Here is a 24,771-nt window from a genome sequence, read left to right as displayed (position 1 = left end):
ACTGTCAAATGGTTCAAGAGCTATTTAACTGGTCGCAGGCAATACGTGAGAATTGGCTCCACCTACTCTGACACTCTACCTATAACTCACGGAGTTCCTCAAGGCGCAATTCTATCACCATTGTTGTTCTGCATTTATCTCAACGATTTACCCACGTCACCGACGTTTTGCAACCTAGAATCGTATGTGGATGACTCAAAGCTATTCATGTCATTTCCTCTCGTTGAGGTTGATGCTGCCATTGAAAAGCTCGAACAAGACCTTCACAGTGTAGCTCAATGGTGCTGTGAGAACCATCTACTTATCAATCCCGATAAAACTAAACTCCTTTTCCTCGGTACCAGACAGATGTTAAGCAGGTTACCAGAAGACCCTAGAGTGGTATTCTTAGGTAAAACACTGAAGCCAACAGACTCTGCCAAGGACTTGGGAGTCTTTCTTGACCCCCATCTGACCTACGATCACCATATTTCATGTGTAGTGTCATCTTGTTTCGCAAAGCTCTGCCAAATAAATAGAGTCAAAAGGAGCTTCGACAAGGAAACACTAGAGTTGTTAATAACATCATTAGTTTTTAGCAAGATGCTTTACTGCTCATCTGTATGGTCTAATACTACACTCCAGAATATAAACAGATTACAATCTATTCAGAATTTTGCCAGCAAGATCGTAACAAACTCTAGGAAGTTTGACCACGTAACACCTTTGCTTCGAGAGCTAAACTGGCTTCCTGTTAAAGAACAATTAATCTATAGAGACTCCGTTTTGACCTTTAAATGTCAGAACGATCTTGCGCCTCAATACTTAACGAGCAAGTTTACCAAGCGCTCAAATATACATACTCGTAACACTCGTACACGGAACTCTTTGCAGATTCCGCTATACAGAACGGCTATAGGCCAGCGCACATTTTCCTATAGAGGGGCCTACATATGGAATAACTTGCATAATGAACTTAGGCAAAGTGCCTCATTGGCATCTTTCAAACGCACCCTGAAAGACACACTATTGAGACAGACATTTCCTTCATAAGCGTTAAATTTTAGTAAAATACCAGCATAAATTGTGATTTCGAGTTTTTATTGTCATTTTTGCTTTTATAAATTGGAAATAGTTTGTAAATAGTTCCTGAAAAACCTCACGAGGATGTTACTATTAAAGTTATTTATTTATATTTATGTATTTCCCTTCAGTAACAGGTGACTGTGGGTCCTGTTGCAGTGCTTCAGATTCACTCTCAACGGCAAGTAAATTAACAAACTTGTATTCACACTTGTGAAGAACAACACCACGAGCTATAAATAAGAGCTTAAACAGATTACATAGATTACATAAGGAGATTTAACTAATTCACTGCGGGTAGAGTAATGGCTCTGATAGAAAAATTATTGAATGACTAAATCATAACAATTCACTTCACTTCAATTCAATTTTTTAATGGTGGGTTAAATATATAAACAGAAAGTGAGAGTTGTCCTCTAATATGTATTATTAGTCATTCCACCGAATCAGTGTGCTGAATTACAGGCTGACCCGCACAAATAATGTAAATGTAAAATATAATAATTTATTGTAGTTAGTTATAAGAATATTAGATTTGGCATTGAGTACCTTCTGTAAACTTCTGCTCTAAAACCCTTCTTTCCTCTGCTCCTCCTCTTTTTTTCTCTGCTCTTTCTAGGCGATTTCTTTTCCGTCCAGGAGTGAATAACAGGCTCTGCGTTGTTTATGCGCTTGTACCTAGATCCACCTGGAACTCGCTTGAGGTCTTCTTTCTTGAAATGTTTCTCGCGTACCACTGTCCCCCGTGTGACAGAAAACCCGTCTTTTCCATTTTGTCTCTTTATCAAATTACACCAGCGATTACTCCGAGGAAATGAGAAAAAGCTGTCTCCTGTCTTGATTCTGATACCATTTTCCACACGGTACTCTCTGCTTCTGCAGCCGTATGTAGCACATTCTTTTCCCAAGCTCTCTGTCCCAAAACCAAAGTAAAAGGTTAAATTAGAAAATTTTCGGTGACTATAGTAACTCGGTACTACTTGTGTCTCTTCCTAACCCTAATCAGCACAAAATAAATCAGTGGTCACGCAATAAAAGAAGAAAGAAAGCACTCACTGAGTTTCTTTTTCTCGGCCGCCATTGTTTGCTTCCAGGGATAGCCTCATTTTCGTACAGATTAGTCACCAGTCTTTAAAATTCGGAAAGGCCTATTATCTTTATTATATACAAACTTTGGCAGAGTTGGCATACATAGTATTTAATTGCAGTACATACATGAGAGACACTTGTAACGAATCTACTCTTGCAATCAGAAAATACTGCCAAAATATAAAAACATTTCTAAGAACTTGCGAAGCACAAGTGAATTGCAAATGTCAGGCGTGCTGGGTACACCTCTCATCTGACACAAGACACTGACACATCTGACACAAGGTGGTTGCAACACGAATTCTCTGAACTGCTTCTGCTCCCAAAAGAAACTATCTTTCTTTCCATACATCTTTCCACGGGGCCTTAAGATTGAGCTTAAGGTTTTTGCTGTAATAGCCTAGACATGAAAAATACTTACGTAAAGGGCAGCTTGAAGCCGGGATACTACAAAATCATGTGCTACGAGATTGTAAATCAGTGTACAAATTTACTTGCCTAAAACGCTCGAGAAACTCGAAATACTGTTAAGTCAGACGCTGCGATCCTTATACGCAGATTTCCCCCATCTCGCGAAAGGTCAAGTGTCTTGCTTGCCATATTAAACGTAAAAACGAACAAGACACCACAGCAAACGAAGCAGCTCTTGCTCACGTTGCGCCAAGGCTGCTAAGGACTGGGGAACACTACCAAGCCTTGCCTCCCCCAGCTCCTGCTGGGGGTACTTTTGTCACTTGAAGTGACTGCGATTGATCAATTGTTCGCACAAAAACAAAAATTGAAAATTGATTGCAATTTTTAATTTTGAACTTTCCTCTATATTCAAGTAATCGTCGATGACACAAGACCGGGACAATAATTTTCCTACCAATAAATGAATACCTTTGACTGTGTGATTTCTATTCGATTCTGACTTCACAGAAGTAAGAAGTGTAAGTGTTTATTTTTGTTTCGTATAAAAGTGAAAACGGTAAAATGTTAGCGTATACGCGTTTGTTGATTTTGCGAGAAGAAAAGGAAGGAAAATGAAAAATTGACATCAATTTTCAATTTTTAATTTAAATTGAAAATTGAATGGACGAATGACCCACAGACCATCCATAAGCACATTCGTTGCTATTTCAGGATCGTTTAAACAGTAGCCAGATCCTTGTACATCTAGTAGGATGAGTTGTTGGTTGGATGATGCATATGTGTAGTGAACAAGACACTGCTTTTGCAAACAAATCTTTTGAAGCATCATCTGCATCTTCAGGTAAAGTAGCTTTCTTACCATCATTATTTATCAATTTTGCAAAGGGTCCTGGTACAAATTCCTCCATTGTAGCAGGTTGCTCATTTATTGTGGTGAAGTACACATGGTTGTACTGAAAACACTCTCCCATTTTTTTGGAGCCTGTGATTTGAACTTCTTTGTTAAATGCCTCGCTACCTCATGCATTTGAAAATGTTTGTGGCGATGGCTCTCTATATTTGTTTTTAACTGAGAGCCAATTGCTTCTTTGGATTTATCATTGTACATTTTGATAACCCAGTGATTTGGAATGTTTTGGTTGGTGGATTTTCCAGTTAGCACACAGTGGTAAGCATCACAGAATCCACCTGAGGAAAACTTCTCTGATTCTTTTGTACACTCAACTTCTATTGCATCTTTCCATTGTCTGGAGGCAATATCAAATTGTTCAAAGTTCAGCAATAACTTTTTTTCCTACAGGTTTAACCAGCTTTCCAGCCTCCAGTAAAGAGGCAATGGATACAGATGCAGGGAACTTAGTTGTTACCGAAAAGCTTCCATTAGTTGCTTTTGGATTATTGGATGCATTGGCTTTTCTCACTTGAGCAGATAGTTCACTAGTAGTACAATGCAATGAGTCTTTATCAAACAACTCTTCCTGAGCATCTTGCGTGTGAGAGTGATAAGAGTCCTCCCCATAATCTTGGCCAACTACAAACCGCACCAAATACACCTACAAATATTAAAGTACAGATTTGATTGGACTTCAATGTATTAAAAGTCAGTCTCAGAGGACATAAACAAAGGAAGTAAGACTGTATGTATGTATGTATGTATGTATGTATGTATGTTTGTTTGTTTGTTTGTTTGTAGGTAGGTAGGTAGGTAGGTAGGTAGGTAGGTATGTATGTATGTAGGTATGTAGGTATGTAGGTATGTATGTATGTACGTATGTAGGTATGTATGTATGTAGGTATGTAGGTAAGTAGGTATGTAGGTAGGTAGGTAGGTACGTATGTATGTATGTATGTATGTAGGTATGTAGGTACGTATGTAAGTATGTAGGTATGTAGATATGTATGTAGGTATGTAGGTATGTGTAGCCACGAGATTAAAATTTTTGTTTTTTCCTATTGTTTTGTTATCAATTTAAATATTTGTTATCACGTTATAGTTTAGCCTTCGGAATTTAGTTTATGTGCATTTTTTCTAGCAAGTTAGTTTCTCGGCGTCGCGTTACGCAATCGTTTATTGTTTAGTTTGTTGCTTCGTTAGTCCTATTCTTTTCGTTTCAAATTAGTATAAAAGTTTTGTATTCCGCCCTTGTAAGCAGTTGTTGTTTATCCGGAGTTGCCGTACAGATCTTGTAAGTAGTTATATTTTCGCTTGTGAATTTTTGGTTTGATTTCTTGTTTGATTGTTGTACGTTCACTTTTTCTGTTCGCGTTTATTAACTCTGTATTTTTCTTTCGTTACATTTGATATAGTGAATCGCGTAAAGTATTAAAGTGTGCATTCGAAACTGTACTTGGAGTGTCCAATACATGCATTCAAAGATCTCGTGAATGCCATGTTGTCCGGATCCGAAAGTCAAAGAAGACGCCGAGCCCATTCAGAAGAAGCCATCGATAGTTTACGACTGAAGAATTCGAGGTCAGGGTATTTGTCGAGAGTCACAGCATTGTGCCGAGCCACTGAAGTTCTTCTGAATGACGCTAAAAATGTTGATGAAGTCTCAGAGAAATTACTGGAAATTAATGAAGCTTTCGCTCGCTTCGAAAGGGCCCACTACGACTACATCGCTACCTTGGCGGTTGACCTAGAAGTGTGGGAAAGCGAAGCCCGTTATTTTAAGGAACATTGTCACCGAAAAATGAATTTTGAATCGAGAATCAAGCGATGGATACAAAGCGCAACAGCACCCGCTCAGACACACGAAACCGACGATTTGCCTTCTGAAGATTCCTTGAACATCGCGAGTGGCGGCAATTCACAGTTATCCATCAGACAGCTAAGATCCAAGCAAGCACTAGCGCATTTAAAGTTAAATCAGTTGAAACAAAAACAAGAATTATTATGCCGAGAAGAAGAGACGAAATTAAAGTTGGAGGTCTTGGAAGCTCAGTATGAAGTTCAACGGACTGATCTTCAAGTAAAGTTATTGCAAGACGAGGAGCCAATTTACTCTAACCTTTCGAACGCCTTTGAAGAACCGAATCCGTTTAATGGTGAAGTCGCAAACCCATCAAAGCAGGACGATTCTGAACTTCGGACCGAACAGAAATTTGGTTCTCAAGACACCCAATCACGCCTGAACCCGAACGCGCGGGAATTTAACGGTTTACCAGTCAGGTCCAACGCAGCTTCCGCCTGGCCTGAAGTGGTTATGGATAAGATGGCGTTAACCATAAAGCAGGGTTTTTCGTTGCCGAAGAAGGAGCTGACAATCTTCGATGGTGATCCTCTCGAGTACTGGAACTTTATCAAATCATTTGAAAACAGCATTACAGCCAACGCATCTAGCGAAAGCGAGAAGCTCATGTATCTCCTTCAGTACACATCGGGCGTAGCAAAGGACACGATCAAATGTTGTTTAGTCATGGATTCTTCCCTGGGATACCAAATGGCAAGAAAGCTACTTGAAGAGCGATTTGGACATCCCTTCACAATTGCTTCAAAATACGTAACTAAGTTAACGGACGGGCCACCCTTAAAGCCATCGGACCGTGTGGGACTGTTAGCATTTGCAGACCAGCTAAAGGATTGCGAACATACACTGGAATCTATCGGATATCTGGATGAAATAAACAGCGCAGATAACCTAAGAAGAATCGTTCAAAGACTGCCGTTTCATCTCCGAACAAAGTTTATTGAAGTCGCGGATCAAATCCAGCAAACTGGTCAGAGAACAAACATCAGCCACATCGCAGAATTTGTCAAGGTGAAAGCGAGAGCTGCGAACAATCCAGTGTTTGGTTGTGTGGTAGATGTTGCGCGTGGCAAACCAGATGACCAGAGGCGAACGTCAAAGGCGAAGGGAACTGCATCACCAAATGAACGTGTTACCACACTGAACACTCAAGAAACTGACCCCAGAGGAAGGCAGAGTGCGCATTACACCAAAGAATTTCCAGCCACCAGATATGCGATATGTCCAGCATGCAACGGAGCTCATTCCTTGGTGAAATGCAAGAATTTCGTCGACAAGAACTTCGAAGAACGTCTTCAAGTGATGAGAAAGGCTCAGTTATGCCATAATTGCTTTAAGTATGGTCACATCGCAGTGGGATGCCTAGCCAGGAGTACATGTGAAGTTCAAGGATGCAAGAGAAGACACCATACCCTGCTTCACCCTCCGTTTCCACAGCACCCGATGGAAAGCAGAGCTAGAGTAGCTGACCAAGGAACCCAAGTAGATAGTAGTACACCGTTACGAAGTGGACAAGCAAACAGTACCTCAGCAGGGAAAGGAAAGGTGTGCCTGAGGGTAGTCCCTGTGAAAGTGCGAAAGCATGATGCAAGCAAGACAGTGGAAACGTACGCCCTTATAGACAGTGGTTCAGATATATCCTTATGTGACAAGAATCTGGCAATGGAGCTCGGAGTACATGGCCACCAGAAAACATTCTTCCTGACGACACAAGAGAAAGAAGATAGCCCGAGAGTGGGTCATGAAATCAGCCTAACCGTGGAGCCACTTGACGGTACTGATAAAGTAGAGGTCAAAAGACTGTGGACTGTTGATAGGTTGAACGCTTCGAGTCGAAGTATCCCGTCAGAACAAGATGCAAAGAGGTGGCCTCATCTGGAAGACATCAATCTGCCAAGTATAAGCGAGAAAGAAGTCCGGTTAATCATTGGCACCAACGCTCCAGAGGCCTTCTGGGTATTAGAAGAAAGGCGTGGTGAGAGAGGAGAGCCCTATGCCATACGCACACCCCTTGGTTGGACACTGATGGGCCCAATGGAAAAGATCCAAAGCCAAGAATGCCATGCTAACGTTAACTTTGTACGTTCAGTGGAGGTTGCAAGAGAAGATGATTGTCTCATGCAACAAGTTGAAAGGTTCTGGGCAATAGAAAACTTTGGAGTGACTCCTGACTCTAAGCCGTGCATGTCTGTGGAGGATAAAAGGGCGCTGGCGGTCATGGAACAATCTGTAAAACTCGAAGATGGTCGTTACCAAGTGGCACTTCCCTGGAAACAGTACCCACCATTCTTGCCATATAACAGACCCATGGCAGAACGAAGACTGAAAGCACTCAAGAAGAGGTTCCTACAAGATGGCGAACTGTTTGGAAACTACAAGGCCACCATGGAACAATACCTTGTTAAGAATCACGCAAGAAGAGTACCACAAAATGAGCTTCATGCAGAAGATAAGCCGCTATGGTATCTGCCTCACCACCCGGTGTTTAACAAGCCTGGAAAGACTAGAGTAGTCTTCGACTGTGCCGCAAAACACAGAGGAACATCCCTTAACAATCAGCTTCTTACTGGACCGGATCTAACCAATTCCATCGTTGGCGTGTTGACTAGATTTCGTGAGGAACAAGTCGCGTTATCTGCTGACGTAGAGTGTATGTTTCACCAGGTCAGAGTACCACCAGCCGACCAAGACGCGTTCAGATTCCTCTGGTGGCCGGATGGCGATCTAAGCGAAGAACCAGTAGATCATCGTATGGAGGTCCATTTATTTGGTGCAACATCGTCGCCTAGTTGTTCCAACTTTGCATTAAGAAGGACAGCAGATGACAACAAAGGTGAATTCACGGATGAAGTAGTGAAGACTGTCAAGAGAAACTTTTATGTTGACGACTGTCTCAAATCAGTTAAATCGTCTGAAAATGCTGTTGAAGTTGCGGATCAGCTCCGAAATATCCTCTCCAAAGGCGGATTTCGACTCACCAAGTGGTTATGTAACAGACCAGAGGTCTTGAACTCTATTCCTCAAGTTGAAAGAGCTCCATCAGTGCTAGACCTTGACCTAGACAAAGAGAAACCACCGATACAACGAACATTGGGACTTCACTGGGATATGAAGACTGACAAGTTTATGTTCAAGGTGGCCCTTAAAGACAGACCAAATACCCGCCGGGGTATACTTTCCTTGACGAGTTCCGTTTATGATCCACTTGGGTTTGTCGCACCAATCATCCTACCGGCCAAGAAACTGTTGCAAGATCTCTGTAAACAGAAGCTTGGATGGGACGATTCAATCAGCAATGTTGATAGCGAAAGGTGGGAGAAGTGGAAGAGCCAGTTGCCCAGTCTCTCTGATATAACAGTAAACAGATGCGTCAAGCCACCCTGCTTTGGAGACTTGAAGCTCGCCGAGTTACACAACTTTGCAGACGCGTCACAGATTGCATATGGGGCAGTCTCGTATCTCAGATTGGTGGATGTCGAGGATAGGATCCATTGCGCGTTTCTCGCGGGAAAATCTCGTCTGGCTCACCTTAGACCTATGACTGTGCCAAGATTGGAACTGTCAGCTGCTGTGTTAGCCGTTCAGTTAGACCAGTCTATGAGAGAGGAACTGGACATCCCGATCACGCAATCGACATTTTGGTCTGACTCCACCTGTGTGTTACAGTACATCAGAAATCAGTCAAGGAGGTTTCATACATTTGTTGCGAATCGACTGTCCGTTATTCACGAGAAATCAACACCCACCCAGTGGAGACACGTAGGTTCTGAGCTCAATCCAGCAGATGAAGTTAGCAGAGGTCTTACGGTGGAAGAAATGAGTGCAAACAGCAAATGGCTGAACGGTCCCCCGTTTTTGAGAAAGGAGGAGGAGTTTTGGCCTCGCGATCCTACAGTCTACCAACCGGAGCTATCAGAAGACGATCCGGAGATCAAACGTGACGCCCAGTCCCACAGTCAATCCTTAATTCATCACCGAAGTGAAGACGTTCTCTCAAGCTTAACGGAGCAGTACTCGTCGTGGGAAAGATTGAAGAGAGCTGTTGCCTGGCTATTAAGATTCAGAACATGGTTGATCGCGCGATACTGCCAAAGTACGAGTAATGGTACAGCTCAAGGAAGTTTAGAAAGCACACCCTCCCTGACGGTGGACGAAATGCAAGAGGCTGAAAATGCTGTTATCAAACATGTACAAAGATTATCATTTCTAGAAGTCGTCGAGGCCTTGGAAAGAATTGGTTCATCCCATGGCCAGCATTCCCGTCAAGCAACTTGCGAGTTAAAGAAGTCAAAGATACCGGCTCACATGAAAAAGCTCCATCCGTTTTTGGACGAAAAAGGAATCCTTAGAGTTGGAGGAAGACTTGAAAATGCGTTAATCAAGTTTGAAGCAAAACATCCAATTGTTCTCCCTTATCGTCACCATGTTACCGATTTGATCATCTCTCAGCATCACCAGAAAACCGGTCACCTCGGTCAAGAGTACGTTTTGTCAAGTTTACGTCAATTATATTGGATAATAAAGGGACGTTCAGCTGTACGTCGAGTCATTAGCAGCTGTTTCCTTTGCAAGAAACTTGGAGCCGTGCGTGGAGAACAACTGATGGCGGACCTGCCAAAGGAAAGATTGATGTCAGGAGATCCGCCATTCTCGCATGTAGGTGTGGACTATTTTGGCCCCCTTTATGTGCGTCAAGCTCGCTCAAATGTGAAGCGTTATGGGTGCCTGTTTTCCTGTCTAGTCACTAGAGCTGCCCATATCGAAGTTGTTCATTCGCTCGACACCGATGGCTTCATTAACGCATTGCGAAGATTTATCAATCTCAGAGGAAATCCAACCACCATATGCAGCAACAACGGGACAAATTTTCGCGCTGGAGAGAAAGAGATCCGTGAATCGTTAGAGGATTGGAATCAGCAGTCAATCCACGAATTTCTACGCCAGAGGAAAGTCATTTGGAAATTTAATCCACCTTCAGCGTCGCATATGGGAGGTGCCTGGGAACGGATTATTCGATCTATTCGTAAGATTCTGAGGGCGTTGCTGGGGCAACAACTTATCTCCGACGAAATGCTGAGAACCATGATGACCGAAGTTCAAGGGATCTTGAACAGCCGACCCTTGACCCCAGTTAGCAGCGACCCGAAAGACCTCGAGCCACTTACACCAAACCATCTGTTGTTGCTGAGAGCCAATCCAAATTTACCCGTCAGCATTTTCAGCAAGGAAGATGTTTACAGCAAGCGCCGTTGGCGCCAAGTGCAGTACATGTCCGATATTTTTTGGAAGCGCTGGCTTAAGGAGTATTTGCCAACCCTTCAAGAGAGAGCAAAGTGGTCAGAGCCTCGTCGTTGTTTAGCGATCGGCGATCTAGTGTTGATCGCGGATGAAAACGTCCACCGTGGAAAATGGCCGCTAGCCAGAGTAACCGATGTTTACCACGGAAAGGATGGATATGTCAGATCTGCCAAGGTTGAAACGAGTTCGACAATTCTCATTAGACCGGTGACAAAACTATGCTTCCTCGAAGGAGATAAAGTGCGTTAATTCAAGTAGCTGAACTTTGAGCAAAGAACTTGTTTCTTCAGAAATAAAAGGGTTAAAAAACACTTACAATTCTAGTCAAAAAACGACTTAAACGCTCGTGTCAAGTTGGTGACGCTATAACGAACTCTTAGACTTAAGTAGTTCATTGGGGCCGGTGTGTAGCCACGAGATTAAAATTTTTGTTTTTTCCTATTGTTTTGTTATCAATTTAAATATTTGTTATCACGTTATAGTTTAGCCTTCGGAATTTAGTTTATGTGCATTTTTTCTAGCAAGTTAGTTTCTCGGCGTCACGTTACGCAATCGTTTATTGTTTAGTTTGTTGCTTCGTTAGTCCTATTCTTTTCGTTTCAAATTAGTATAAAAGTTTTGTATTCCGCCCTTGTAAGCAGTTGTTGTTTATCCGGAGTTGCCGTACAGATCTTGTAAGTAGTTATATTTTCGCTTGTGAATTTTTGGTTTGATTTCTTGTTTGATTGTTGTACGTTCACTTTTTCTGTTCGCGTTTATTAACTCTGTATTTTTCTTTCGTTACATTTGATATAGTGAATCGCGTAAAGTATTAAAGTGTGCATTCGAAACTGTACTTGGAGTGTCCATTACAGTATGTATGTATATATGTAGGTATGTATGTAGGTATGTAGGTATGTATGTAGGTATGTAGGTATGTATGTATGTATGTAGGTACGTATGTATGTATGTATGTATGTATGTATGTATGTATGTATGTATGTATGTATGTATGTATGTATGTATGTATGTATGTATGTAATAAACGATGAAAACACCTGAAGCCTGAACTTCTGTCAAGAATTATACATTGCTCTTCAATCAAACGAATTGAGCGCTCTACGAAACACATTCTACTCAGAATACAAGTATGTATGTATGTATGTATGTATGCTCTTACCCACACCTACTTGTGGGGACTTCCATATGTTTACACACCAGCACTGTGGGGACACCTACTTGTGGGGACTTCCATCACTGTGGGGACTGTTGACATTGTGGCGACCAAATTTGGGTCCCCACAATTACATTGTCTCAAATTTCAAGATTAGTTAAAAAACACATTGTGTGGTTCCAGAAAATATCCATACCCCTCCCACGGAAGACATTTTTATTTTAACCCCCCCACCCCCTCGGAATTTCCGTTCCAGAGGGTTTATGATGACCCCCCCACCCCTCCGGAATTTCCCGGTTTTTAGAACCCTCTTCCATGAAACCCTCGGAAGTTCAAAATCCATTTAGACTAAGAAAATTGACTACTCACACTATTACGATCAATTTTTTTATTATTGAAGCAACGTCGACAACTCTAGTTCAGCTATTTACAACACTGCGCTATTTTACTTGTTTATCCTTTTGCTTAAACTATATCCGGAAAAAATTGGATAGAACTCTAAAATGGTCAATTTTTTTTTTCGTCAAAAAACACGGTCGTATTCTTAGTTGTTGCGTAGTTTACGTCTATAACTTTCTCGAGCGCTTAAGAAATTATCTCTATCCCCTTTTCTTTTTCACCTAAAATTACGACGGCCTTGCAAATTCCATTTTCGTAATGACCTCTGCAGAAAAACGTTTGCTTATTAAATACCGCGAAGAAACCGCTATGAATATAAGTTGCACATTGAATATACGATGCTGGGTTTTTTATTTATCAAGTAGAATTTGAAGAACTTTGAAAACCCAGTCGAAAACTGGCTGCATGCACAAGAATTAATATTATAAGCCGCCTTTGAGAACAGTTTCAAAAGGTTCCCCCTTCAAAACTTCAAAATTAATTAGTCCGGCCGTGGCAATTGCGTCTCGGCACTAAATAATAATAATACAAATAGTTATCCCTGCACCGAGTTCGTGAATGAAATGAATTCGAGAAAGAAAAAAGTTTGTGTTTTTGACGTTTCATGTCACGTTTTTATCAAACAAACGTCGCTGTTTCACGTCCCATGGGATTCAATCTTGAACAAAATTTGCATACATCGAAAAAGTTGTGCATTTGATTCAGTGACTGCAATGTACATCAATATTCACTGGATGGAAAGATCTCTGCAGAATCTTTTCTCTTTCTTCCAGAAATCTTTTTTGTGAAAGATTGCATTGAAGAAATTACACGTTTTGTGGCCGCAGAAAAATAATTTTCCGTGGGAAATAAATAAATAAGCGCGCCTGCAGGCCCGTTGTACATTTCGCCGTGTCAGAAATAGATTTCAACCGCAAACTAACCTGTGGAAATGCGAAAGGCCATGCTCATCAAAAAAGTCGCTTTGTTCAGAAACCTTTTAATCTCACTCATTTGATGCTACAATACAAGTAAAGAGGGCTTTTATTTATTTCAAACCTCAATTTTCAAACGATTGTGAAGTCACAGCCATGCACGGCATGATATGAGGCTGATTGATCGCGCCGCGAAGTCGAACTTCAGAGAAAAAAAAACCTGTCACGCCGCCGTTACTTTCGCTTATCAGAAGGATTAACCAGACAACACTTCTACCAAAATGACTTTTTCCAGAATGTTTGATCGTTTTCACTGCTTTTGTTTCAAAACAACGCACGTAAATTTGTTTTTGTGCTTCAGATCGATCGTGTGTTGCTTTCAATGTTTTGTACATGGTTCGTGACCCTTTGGAAAACTAGTTGCCCACGAAACCCCCCTACCTCTCGGAAATTACTGCCCTTTAACCCCCCCTCCCCCTCGGAATTTCCAATGGTCTTCCGTGGGGGGGGTATGGATATTTTCTGGAACCACACATTTTGCACGTGAAAATCAGGAGGTCCCCACAACTCACCCAAGTGTGTCAATTGTATATGGAATGTCCCCACAGTGTCACAAGAGAATGTAAACTATTTTCATTGAATGCCCATGCCCATACGTATTATTGCTTATACATGAAGTTAAAGCTGTTTCAAGTCTCAAGGGTTACATATGGTCGCATTGTTTACTCGTCATGGAAAAGAGGACTTACACCGCGCGTTCTTGTTGTAAGGCTGACCGTGCATATTTGCTAAGTGGAAACATTGGAATGTAAGTTACTGGCGGTCAACCACGTCATATGGTGCGTATTTTTGCTTTGGGCAGCAATCAAGTCAAGAAAGTGACTCTTTACCCGTTGGGTAATCTTGGCACAAATAGCTTTAGCATGATCTCACCAAAATGCCAAACTGTCCGTATGTCCTTAGCAGGGGATCTCCACACGCGCATCTGATGTACATTACGTAGACTGCATGGAAAGCATACATATCCTCATAAACCGATATTTTGAGGAAGAAATTACAGCTAGAACGTTACTAGTGTAGCAAATTGTTGGTATAAAAATTTACGCGGGCGCTTTTAAGTGCTTTGGATGATAGTCCTACTGCGGTGATAGATAACATCGCACACCAGAATAGCAGAATAGTAGGGGGAATAGCTCTTGTTCCATTGTCGTGCTTTCCCTTCAGGACAATAGAACCAACTAGTAGCGTAAGAACCTCAAGTAACATCGTCAAATTATTTCTTTAACGTGGTTGTAGCTTTTCACTCAAACGCAAGGGAAAATAACTGCACTTCATACAAAGACCGCTCCCTTCAAAGCCAGTTAAGCTGTAAGTCAGGCACTGCGTGACATTGAACTTGCTATTTTTCAATGCATAACAGTTCTCGTGGTCATTTCTCGCTCATTCCAATCGTGTTGCAGGGAAGAAAATGGCTTATTTCCAGGTAAACTTTTCTCCCAATGAAAGAAAGATTGTTTCCCCTTCTATTCTACCCCTTTTGATCACAGCATAAGTTCGTCTTAGTACTTTGGCAACATTTCTCACCCGTGTCACAATAAAAATCTAAGCTAATTTGGAATTATTTTTAGGTAATGGGGTGAGAAATGTTCGAAAATAGATTTACTCTGTGAAATGCATTTAGGAAAGCATTTCAGTATGGCAATCAAATGGTAAAGAAAGCCTTTACACGCTGCAAAAGGTAATAAAGTGCCAACAAACATCGCAAAATGACTTTTTAGTGGTGAGAAATGTAGGCGAGAAATGTTCGGACAAATGTTTTGATGACGTATTGTATCTGTTTTGAATGGTCACGCAATACACGCGATTTGGCAAAACAGCCACCGCTAGGAATTAAACGTTTCTGCTCTTAAAGTGATATTCGTCTCCAATAGTGGGAAAAGCGCCATCTCGTATTCTTTTAAAATTTGTGTCGGTGTTGTCAATGGCACCTGCCTTACGCAAAACTAAGAGGGCGTCGGAGGTCGCAAAAAGGTGTTCGTCTTTATATCCAACATCTCGGCTCCTAACCTCTCTGGGAACAGGCAGGTGGACTGCATCTAACTAAGGATCATCGCTGATAAGATATGCCCTCTCCATTTGCCTACAGTTTTCGAGAGATTTTTATCTCTGTCAGTGTTTCTATGTGCATACTTTACAAAATAACTACGCGCATGCATATCGACGTCTGAATAAAAATATCCATTCCTCATCTCTTATTCCAATATTCGCGACTGTAACTAACTCACTTTTTACGGCGAGGTGATGATGGGAATTGCAATAACACTCTTGATTTTAAAAAAAGGAACTTCCAAATTCTCTTCAAAATGATATAATTTACCAATTTTAAAGCAACGCTAAAATCAGACAATCCTGGCCAAAAATACTGGGACGATTTGCAAAATTCATCACGAACTGTTCCTCCGCCCCCCCTCCCCCATGCAATGTTGATACCATGCTGTATTTATCTACAGTCCGAATGATTCCAGTTGCTCTCAACATTGTTTGGGGGGAAGGGGGCTTTCCAAAAATTGCAAAGACAGCTTAATAAAAATGTCGAACACTGGCTTAAGATATGCAGAATGAAAATGTTCACTGACAATGCAATTTTGTGTACTGTCCCGGGAATTTTTGGCCAGGATTGTAGGTCAACATACAGTCAAACCTGTAGTAAGCAGAACCCATATTGAGAGGACACCCTCTATCAAGCAGACAGCAGCTTAAGGTGGCTGAACACAGTTTGCGGGTGCTCTACAGATTCTGTTAGTGATGCTATTAAGCCCGCGCTAGGGTTGTGGTAAGAAAATACTATCGCTCCCTCGATTTTAAACCAAATGGATCACAAAGGTGAGTTTTGCTCTTAAAATAACTCAGTTTCTCGTTTGTGAATCCTTCTTCATTTATCACCGAACAAAGAAAGTGAGTTCACGAAGAGCTAAGCCTTTTTGCATGCTTTTCATCTTCACGGAGAACACCTAATTATAAGCTATGCATGCGCATTTGACCAAAAAATTGTGACTGGTACAAAACAATAGTTCTCTTAAAGCGTAACTCGCCTACAAACAAAAACCAAAATCTAACAGAGGGTATCTTCAAAAAACATGAAAGTGCAAATCTAACGAGTGCATTTTCTAAAACTTAACCATTATTTGTGGATGGTTAATAGCTTACTGCATTGCCATGGCAACCGCACCTTGCAAAACAAGAAGTATCAAAATTTATTTCTTCTTAGTTAGTCTTACACCATGCTAATTTCGGGTACTCAGAAGTACATAGTTTTCAAATAATGTTTACTAACACCTGTATACTGGAAAACTGTGTTCGGTCAACTTAAGGGGGAGTTACACCTGAACGCCATTTTTCCACCACTTGACATGGCTTTAATGAAAATATCTCGTTTGCATTTCAAGGAATCCAAAAACCCTATCATCATATTGTGAATCTGTGTTGTGGGGTATTTTGTGAATTTTTGGGTGATTTTGGGTTATATTTGGGAGGAGTAGTTGTTCTAGAAAGGTTGGTAAAATTAAGAGAAATAAGAAATATTGAAGAATTAGTGAAGTTTTAAAATTGGAATTTGTAGTTAATAATTAATAGACGGATACCAGTTAGTCCACTAGCAACCTGGGATGCTGTTGCGTGGATATCAACTGTCTGTTAGTGTTCCAGATGTGATCAGGTTAACAAATGCATGACATTGCAAATATTTTGTCATAGTTTTAGGATTACATCTGTAGAAACTATTTCCTATGCTAATCAAATCAGCCTACACACAGGAATTTCCTTTATGTCACACCACCACTCCTTGCATCAAAATCATAAGAATTTCCTGCTATTGTTTGATTCCTTATAAAAGAAGTGCAGTTAGTTAGTTTAATTTAGTAGTTTAAGTGTTCAAGACCTGCACTTACAAGCTCAGGACCTCTTGGTCAAGAAAAGTAACTCCAGTAATCTCAAGGTGGTGTCAATCACTCCACTTAGGATTTGGTATGTCACATTTGACCTTGTTATTACATTTATGTCTAGAGTTTAAGTTTTAAGAATAATACAGTTCATATGTACTTATCTCAAACCAATTGTCTAGTCTTTGCTTGAATCCTTAGTTGATTCATGTCCAAATTGTATCCAGAGTGTATTCAGTTTTCAAAACATTGTATTTGTCTGTACTCTAAGTTCAATAAACCATGTTATGCAATGCTGTATTAGGGCCTGTTCACATGACGGTGGGGGAGCCCGGGAAGGTGAGGTACCATATCAATGTATGGATAGACTGGAGTAACAAGTTTTATATTACTGTTCCATTTTATAAAGATTTCAGTTTATTCTCTGAGCAATGGAACACAAATGCTGTAAAACAAGGGAAACAAAAGACTACAGTAAATAGAAATTCAAAGCAAGTCCAAAATACAATACCTCACAAGAAGAAAAAAGGTCCAAGTTTTCCACTAAGTATAGATCATGACAAGTTTTATAGGACCTTACTCTAGCCCAAGTAAACAGATAATGTTTCACAGTGCCACCACTGGTCTTCCCGTGAAAGGGACATCTGAAACAGTGTCTCTTTACTTGGGCTACCATTTTTGCTGTTTAAGGGATGAACCAAGAACTGGTATGCAATGGACCACATCACTCGGGCAAAGAAAAACTTGCAGTCCTTTTGGAGATATCAAAGAAGAAATCTGTTTTGTTATTTGACTTTGCAATAATTTTAGTGTTACGGCAATTTACAACCTTTCAACTTAGAATTACATGTATGGGAAATTTTCTACTTTCCTGTTAATTCATCTTGTTTTATGCCAAGGGGTGGGGGGGGGGGGGGGGGCACAAAGAACTGATGTTTCTGTAACCATGCATATACGTGAAGGGAAAATATCAATTCAGGGGAAGGTGTTTCACTCCCCAGTTTCACCAGATCCCCATTAGACCTACTGGAGTTTTACATCCTCTATCACACTGCCTTACTTCCAGAATGAAAGGTTGGACTTTGAAGCTCAAGATTTACAAGGATTCTGTTCTGTTTACTTTAAATTTCTAGAAATTGTGTTTCTGAAGAATTAAGAAAGTCAAGCGCAGCACAGTGTCTGGACAAATGTCAGGTTGAAGACCAAGACAGACTAATCAGCAGTGCATTTCAAGTGGACGATACACCAGCAAAAACACCTGTAGGAAACCACTCACCCGCTTTAGCTTCATCAAGACATCACAGAAATTTTGTACAAGTAGAAGATCAAGTAGAAACCCTGAAAGCAAATGTTCTTACGTTTTCTTCACCTCCTAGTGCCCAGAGGATTGAACACAGCCCATGTGAGGCCATCTTTTCTTCTGGTGGTCTGTCATCTCCAGGAAGAGAGGAAAGCTCACAAAGTGAATTGGAAACTACAGCTAGTGACTCGTTCAGCCTTGGGTCGCTGTCCCCTGAAAGGCCGATCCAGCAACATTGTCAGTTCTGTCATGAGGGCAGCCCTACACGAGTACATGCATCAGAATCAAGTCACTCAGAAGGCACAGGTTCCTCATCCTCTCGCCATTCACCACCTTCCCCTTGCATGTTTTGCCACACAGGGAAAGAAACGGAGGGTGGGAAAACTGATGTCTACACACTGGATGAAACAGATGGAGGAAGTAGTCAGTATGGACACAAAGCTGAAAATGTCAAGAATAAAGATGGTGCAAACAGTGGACTGCCATCTGAACGTGAACATCTCAGCGATATGGGTCTATGTTCCTTTGGCAATGGCGATAATTATTTTACTAAGAACAATGATGTATTCAAAAAAGATCAGATCCGAGAACAGTATTCACCAGAAATTCCTCAGGCAAAATGGTCATCAATATCAACCCAGTACATCTATCACGAACAGCCTCGTGATGCTAGTCAAATCAGATCCTTTGCCCAGCAGGGGTTGAATGACTCATCTTGTACTAAGAACACTCATTTGTCCCAGGAAGGCCAGAAGAAAGCATCATATTCACCAGAAAATACTCAGCTGAGATCAGTATACAACAATCAAGATCCAACATATTTCTCAAGTCAAGGTGATAGATCCTCCACCCAACAGGCATTATTGAGTGATCCAGCTCATAGAAAAAACACTGATTCACCCAAGGAAGTTCAAAAACACGTCCAGTATCCATCGGAAATTGTTGAGCCAAAACAGCAACCCATACCAACTCAGTACAACAACCAGGAGCCCAACTATTTTTCTAATCGATGAAACAAACTCCCTGGCCAACAGGGGCCATTGGGCAACCCTCAATGTCCATCGCTTAATCCTCAGGTGTTGGAGCAGCTGCAGCCAACCCAGTATAACAGTCAGAAACCAAAGTATTTTCCTGATCAAGGAAACAGATCCTTTGGTCACCAAGGGCTATTGGGTCATCCTGTTATCCATAAAAACACCGATTTACCCAAGGGAGTACAGACCAAAACACAACAGCCATCAGAAAGTCCTCAGCCGATAGGTCACTCACCGCAGAGCCAGTACATAAATCAGGAACCAAGTATTTTTCTAATCAAGTGGAAAGCTGTTCTCCTGGAAATGTAGAAAACAGTAAGATGATGCCATCTACAACTGAGGGACCTGCTCAAGACTCTGTGAGCAGAGAACCGTTGTGGGTCCAAAGCGTTTCACCTAGCAGCTTGAGGGAAATCAGCACAAAGCCTTCTGCAACTGTTACTCCAAGTCCAGAGAAGGCAGAATTGAAAAGAATTCAACGTGAAAATGACAGACTGCGCCAATGCATAGACTGGAAGAGATCAGGAGGAATAATCGATGGTGCTTCATCCAAAGACAAAAGGTATTATTGCACACTTCCCCTTCTTTCTACACTTCTACACTTGGTAAACTTTTTGTCAACCATTGCATTCCGATGTACTTGCTCCTTTAGACTGTGCGCAGTCTCTTCCTTCTCCTAAGTTCTGTAGCGCGATGGATTGCTCGCAGTCTATTGTTGCTTCAGTGTCATTCCATTTTTCTTGCGGATGCAGAGAGATGTTGAAATATCTGTCACCGGTACCAGTACCCCAAATGGTTGCCGGTACTCAGTGACTCTAGTCGCTTTCTTGCTCATCTTAAAAGCTAGCATTGTGCACAAAGGTCGTTGGAATTATAATTCAAGGCATTGCTGTTCTTTTTGGCATTAAATGGAGTCAAGATTCATCGAAGAAGGTTTGAAAGTAAAAGTGTTTTCACAAGTGCAGTTCAGTGTACGACCAATTGTAAGCTTAAGAGTTTCAAAGTTTTTGTTTTTTAGTATTCAAGCTTTCCTTGAAAGGAAGCCAGTTGCAAATTCTAATAATTTCAGTTACTCATCGTGGCTTTATGTCTTTATATGTCCAATTAAAATAACATACAAATACATCTCACTGTTGTGGTATAGACAACAAGTATACATCGACCTTGCTCTTTCTTCCAAACCATTTGTTATTGTTGCATTATTTAATTTGCCATGGAATTAATGGTTACATATATGGTTTAACTTATAACAACAAAGAAACTGTGAATTGAAATTCTAGTGTATACAGTGAAGTTCTGATTGGTGTGGGTACACAACAGCTGCCTCAAAATCATATTCTGTAATAGCTGAACAAAAATGAAATGTACATTATAAATCAAGCTTAAACTCAGCTGAATAAAATAGGAATAAAATAAAATACGTTATTAACCATGCATAGGAGATTAAACAGAGTTAAATAGACTATTTTATACGTATTTTGCAATGGCCATGGAATAGAGTCTACCCCCAAAACAGTATTTTAAATTTGTGAAATTTAAATTATGAATTATCACCATCAAGCCAGTACAATAATCAGGAACCAAAGTATTTTTCTAATCAAGGAAACAGATCCTTTGGTCAGCAAGGGCTGTTAGGTGATACTCATAAGTACAGCGATATACCCAAGGAAGTACAGAAGGAAAGTGAGTATTCATTACGAAATCCCCAGATGACAGACCAGTTGCAGCCAAGCCAGTACAACAGTCAGGAATCAAAGTATTTCCCCATAAATCAAGGAAAGAGATCCTTTGGTAAACAGGATGGTACTACTATCCATAAAAATACTGATTTACCCAAGGAAGTACAGAAAGAAATTCAGCATTCATTAGGAAATACTCAGATGAAAGACCGGTTGCAGGAAAGTCAGTATTCTTCAAATCAAGGAAACACATTCCTGGCCCAACAGGGACCATTAAATGATCCTCCAATCCATACGAACACTACTTTGCAGAAAAAGACACAACATCCATCAGAAAATCCTCATCTGAAGGAACCATTCCAGTCAAGTCAGTGCACCAATCGTGTTGCAAATCAAGCAAATCAAGCCTTTCCCCAACATGGGCTAATGAATGACCCACATAGTTTTCTAGGACATGCCCAACATCCCCAGGCAATGCTTGCGAACATGGTGGCCTTAGGCTGGCAACAAACTGGTTATCTGAGGCAGCCAATTTTTCCCCCCTTTAACCCCATTTTTCAAGGGTGGAATCAAAATCCTTTACTACTACAACAGCTTCTAGCACCAAGACCGCCATTTAGGCCTCCATTCCAAGCTGGAAATCAACCGTGGTCTGGGATTGGCTTAGGAGCAAGGGGTACAGTGCCACACCCAGGACGAGGGTGTAGGGTGCCACTTGGACGAGCTCAGGAACCCTTTAGAAGGGGACGGATATTTGCACCAAGATTTCATGGCCCTGGATCTCAGAATATCAGAACTGAAGGTGAAACAGCAACCAGAGAACCAGAACCAGTGGAAAGCTGTTCTCCTGGAAATGTAGAAAACAGTAAGATGATGCCATCTACAACTGAGGGACCTGCTCAAGACTCTGTGAGCAGAGAACCGTTGTGGGTCCAAAGCGTTTCACCTAGCAGCTTGAGGGAAATCAGCACAAAGCCTTCTGCAACTGTTACTCCAAGTCCAGAGAAGGCAGAATTGAAAAGAATTCAACGTGAAAATGACAGACTGCGCCAATGCATAGACTGGAAGAGATCAGGAGGAATAATCGATGGTGCTTCATCCAAAGACAAAAGGTATTATTGCACACTTCCCCTTCTTTCTACACTTCTACACTTGGTAAACTTTTTGTCAACCATTGCATTCCGATGTACTTGCTCCTTTAGACTGTGCGCAGTCTCTTCCTTCTCCTAAGTTCTGTAGCGCGATGGATTGCTCGCAGTCTATTGTTGCTTCAGTGTCATTCCATTTTTCTTGCGGATGCAGAGAGATGTTGAAATATCTGTCACCGGTACCAGTACCCCAAATGGTTGCCGGTACTCAGTGACTCTAGTCGCTTTCTTGCTCATCTTAAAAGCTAGCATTGTGCACAAAGGTCGTTGGAATTATAATTCAAGGCATTGCTGTTCTTTTTGGCATTAAATGGAGTCAAGATTCATCGAAGAAGGTTTGAAAGTAAAAGTGTTTTCACAAGTGCAGTTCAGTGTACGACCAATTGTAAGCTTAAGAGTTTCAAAGTTTTTGTTTTTTAGTATTCAAGCTTTCCTTGAAAGGAAGCCAGTTGCAAATTCTAATAATTTCAGTTACTCATCGTGGCTTTATGTCTTTATATGTCCAATTAAAATAACATACAAATACATCTCACTGTTGTGGTATAGACAACAAGTATACATCGACCTTGCTCTTTCTTCCAAACCATTTGTTATTGTTGCATTATTTAATTTGCCATGGAATTAATGGTTACATATATGGTTTAACTTATAACAACAAAGAAACTGTGAATTGAAATTCTAGTGTATACAGTGAAGTTCTGATTGGTGTGGGTACACAACAGCTGCCTCAAAATCATATTCTGTAATAGCTGAACAAAAATGAAATGTACATTATAAATCAAGCTTAAACTCAGCTGAATAAAATAGGAATAAAATAAAATACGTTATTAACCATGCATAGGAGATTAAACAGAGTTAAATAGACTATTTTATACGTATTTTGCAATGGCCATGGAATAGAGTCTACCCCCAAAACAGTATTTTAAATTTGTGAAATTTAAATTATGAATTATCACCATCAAGCCAGTACAATAATCAGGAACCAAAGTATTTTTCTAATCAAGGAAACAGATCCTTTGGTCAGCAAGGGCTGTTAGGTGATACTCATAAGTACAGCGATATACCCAAGGAAGTACAGAAGGAAAGTGAGTATTCATTACGAAATCCCCAGATGACAGACCAGTTGCAGCCAAGCCAGTACAACAGTCAGGAATCAAAGTATTTCCCCATAAATCAAGGAAAGAGATCCTTTGGTAAACAGGATGGTACTACTATCCATAAAAATACTGATTTACCCAAGGAAGTACAGAAAGAAATTCAGCATTCATTAGGAAATACTCAGATGAAAGACCGGTTGCAGGAAAGTCAGTATTCTTCAAATCAAGGAAACACATTCCTGGCCCAACAGGGACCATTAAATGATCCTCCAATCCATACGAACACTACTTTGCAGAAAAAGACACAACATCCATCAGAAAATCCTCATCTGAAGGAACCATTCCAGTCAAGTCAGTGCACCAATCGTGTTGCAAATCAAGCAAATCAAGCCTTTCCCCAACATGGGCTAATGAATGACCCACATAGTTTTCTAGGACATGCCCAACATCCCCAGGCAATGCTTGCGAACATGGTGGCCTTAGGCTGGCAACAAACTGGTTATCTGAGGCAGCCAATTTTTCCCCCCTTTAACCCCATTTTTCAAGGGTGGAATCAAAATCCTTTACTACTACAACAGCTTCTAGCACCAAGACCGCCATTTAGGCCTCCATTCCAAGCTGGAAATCAACCGTGGTCTGGGATTGGCTTAGGAGCAAGGGGTACAGTGCCACACCCAGGACGAGGGTGTAGGGTGCCACTTGGACGAGCTCAGGAACCCTTTAGAAGGGGACGGATATTTGCACCAAGATTTCATGGCCCTGGATCTCAGAATATCAGAACTGAAGGTGAAACAGCAACCAGAGAACCAGAACCAGTGGAAAGCTGTTCTCCTGGAAATGTAGAAAACAGTAAGATGATGCCATCTACAACTGAGGGACCTGCTCAAGACTCTGTGAGCAGAGAACCGTTGTGGGTCCAAAGCGTTTCACCTAGCAGCTTGAGGGAAATCAGCACAAAGCCTTCTGCAACTGTTACTCCAAGTCCAGAGAAGGCAGAATTGAAAAGAATTCAACGTGAAAATGACAGACTGCGCCAATGCATAGACTGGAAGAGATCAGGAGGAATAATCGATGGTGCTTCATCCAAAGACAAAAGGTATTATTGCACACTTCCCCTTCTTTCTACACTTCTACACTTGGTAAACTTTTTGTCAACCATTGCATTCCGATGTACTTGCTCCTTTAGACTGTGCGCAGTCTCTTCCTTCTCCTAAGTTCTGTAGCGCGATGGATTGCTCGCAGTCTATTGTTGCTTCAGTGTCATTCCATTTTTCTTGCGGATGCAGAGAGATGTTGAAATATCTGTCACCGGTACCAGTACCCCAAATGGTTGCCGGTACTCAGTGACTCTAGTCGCTTTCTTGCTCATCTTAAAAGCTAGCATTGTGCACAAAGGTCGTTGGAATTATAATTCAAGGCATTGCTGTTCTTTTTGGCATTAAATGGAGTCAAGATTCATCGAAGAAGGTTTGAAAGTAAAAGTGTTTTCACAAGTG

General features: G+C 41.1%; 2 protein-coding genes across 2 annotated transcripts in view; one reads left to right on the top strand and one right to left on the bottom strand.

The window, feature by feature from the left end:
* Positions 1-3,295: 3,295 nt before the first annotated feature.
* The window catches only part of LOC146470866 (uncharacterized), a 145,374-nt gene continuing 123,898 nt past the window's right edge, over positions 3,296-24,771 (bottom strand). The window contains exon 2 of the mRNA XM_085121484.1: positions 3,296-4,118. Coding sequence (XP_084977610.1) covers positions 3,834-4,118 — 285 coding nt within the window. The 3' untranslated portion in view covers positions 3,296-3,833. The remainder of the gene's footprint in view (positions 4,119-24,771) is intronic.
* Positions 4,485-10,982, top strand: LOC146470874 (uncharacterized). Its single transcript, XM_085121388.1, has one exon. The coding sequence runs from the start codon at positions 4,956-4,958 to the stop codon at positions 10,860-10,862; it is 5,907 nt and encodes a 1,968-aa protein (XP_084977514.1). The 5' UTR covers positions 4,485-4,955; the 3' UTR covers positions 10,863-10,982.

The sequence above is a fragment of the Pavona decussata genome, unplaced genomic scaffold, assembly GCF_977016875.1.
Source record: "Pavona decussata unplaced genomic scaffold, jaPavDecu1.1 SCAFFOLD_109, whole genome shotgun sequence".
Taxonomy (NCBI): domain Eukaryota; kingdom Metazoa; phylum Cnidaria; class Anthozoa; order Scleractinia; family Agariciidae; genus Pavona; species Pavona decussata.
Note: the sequence above shows the minus strand (reverse complement) of the source record. Positions and strands in the feature narration are given on the sequence as shown.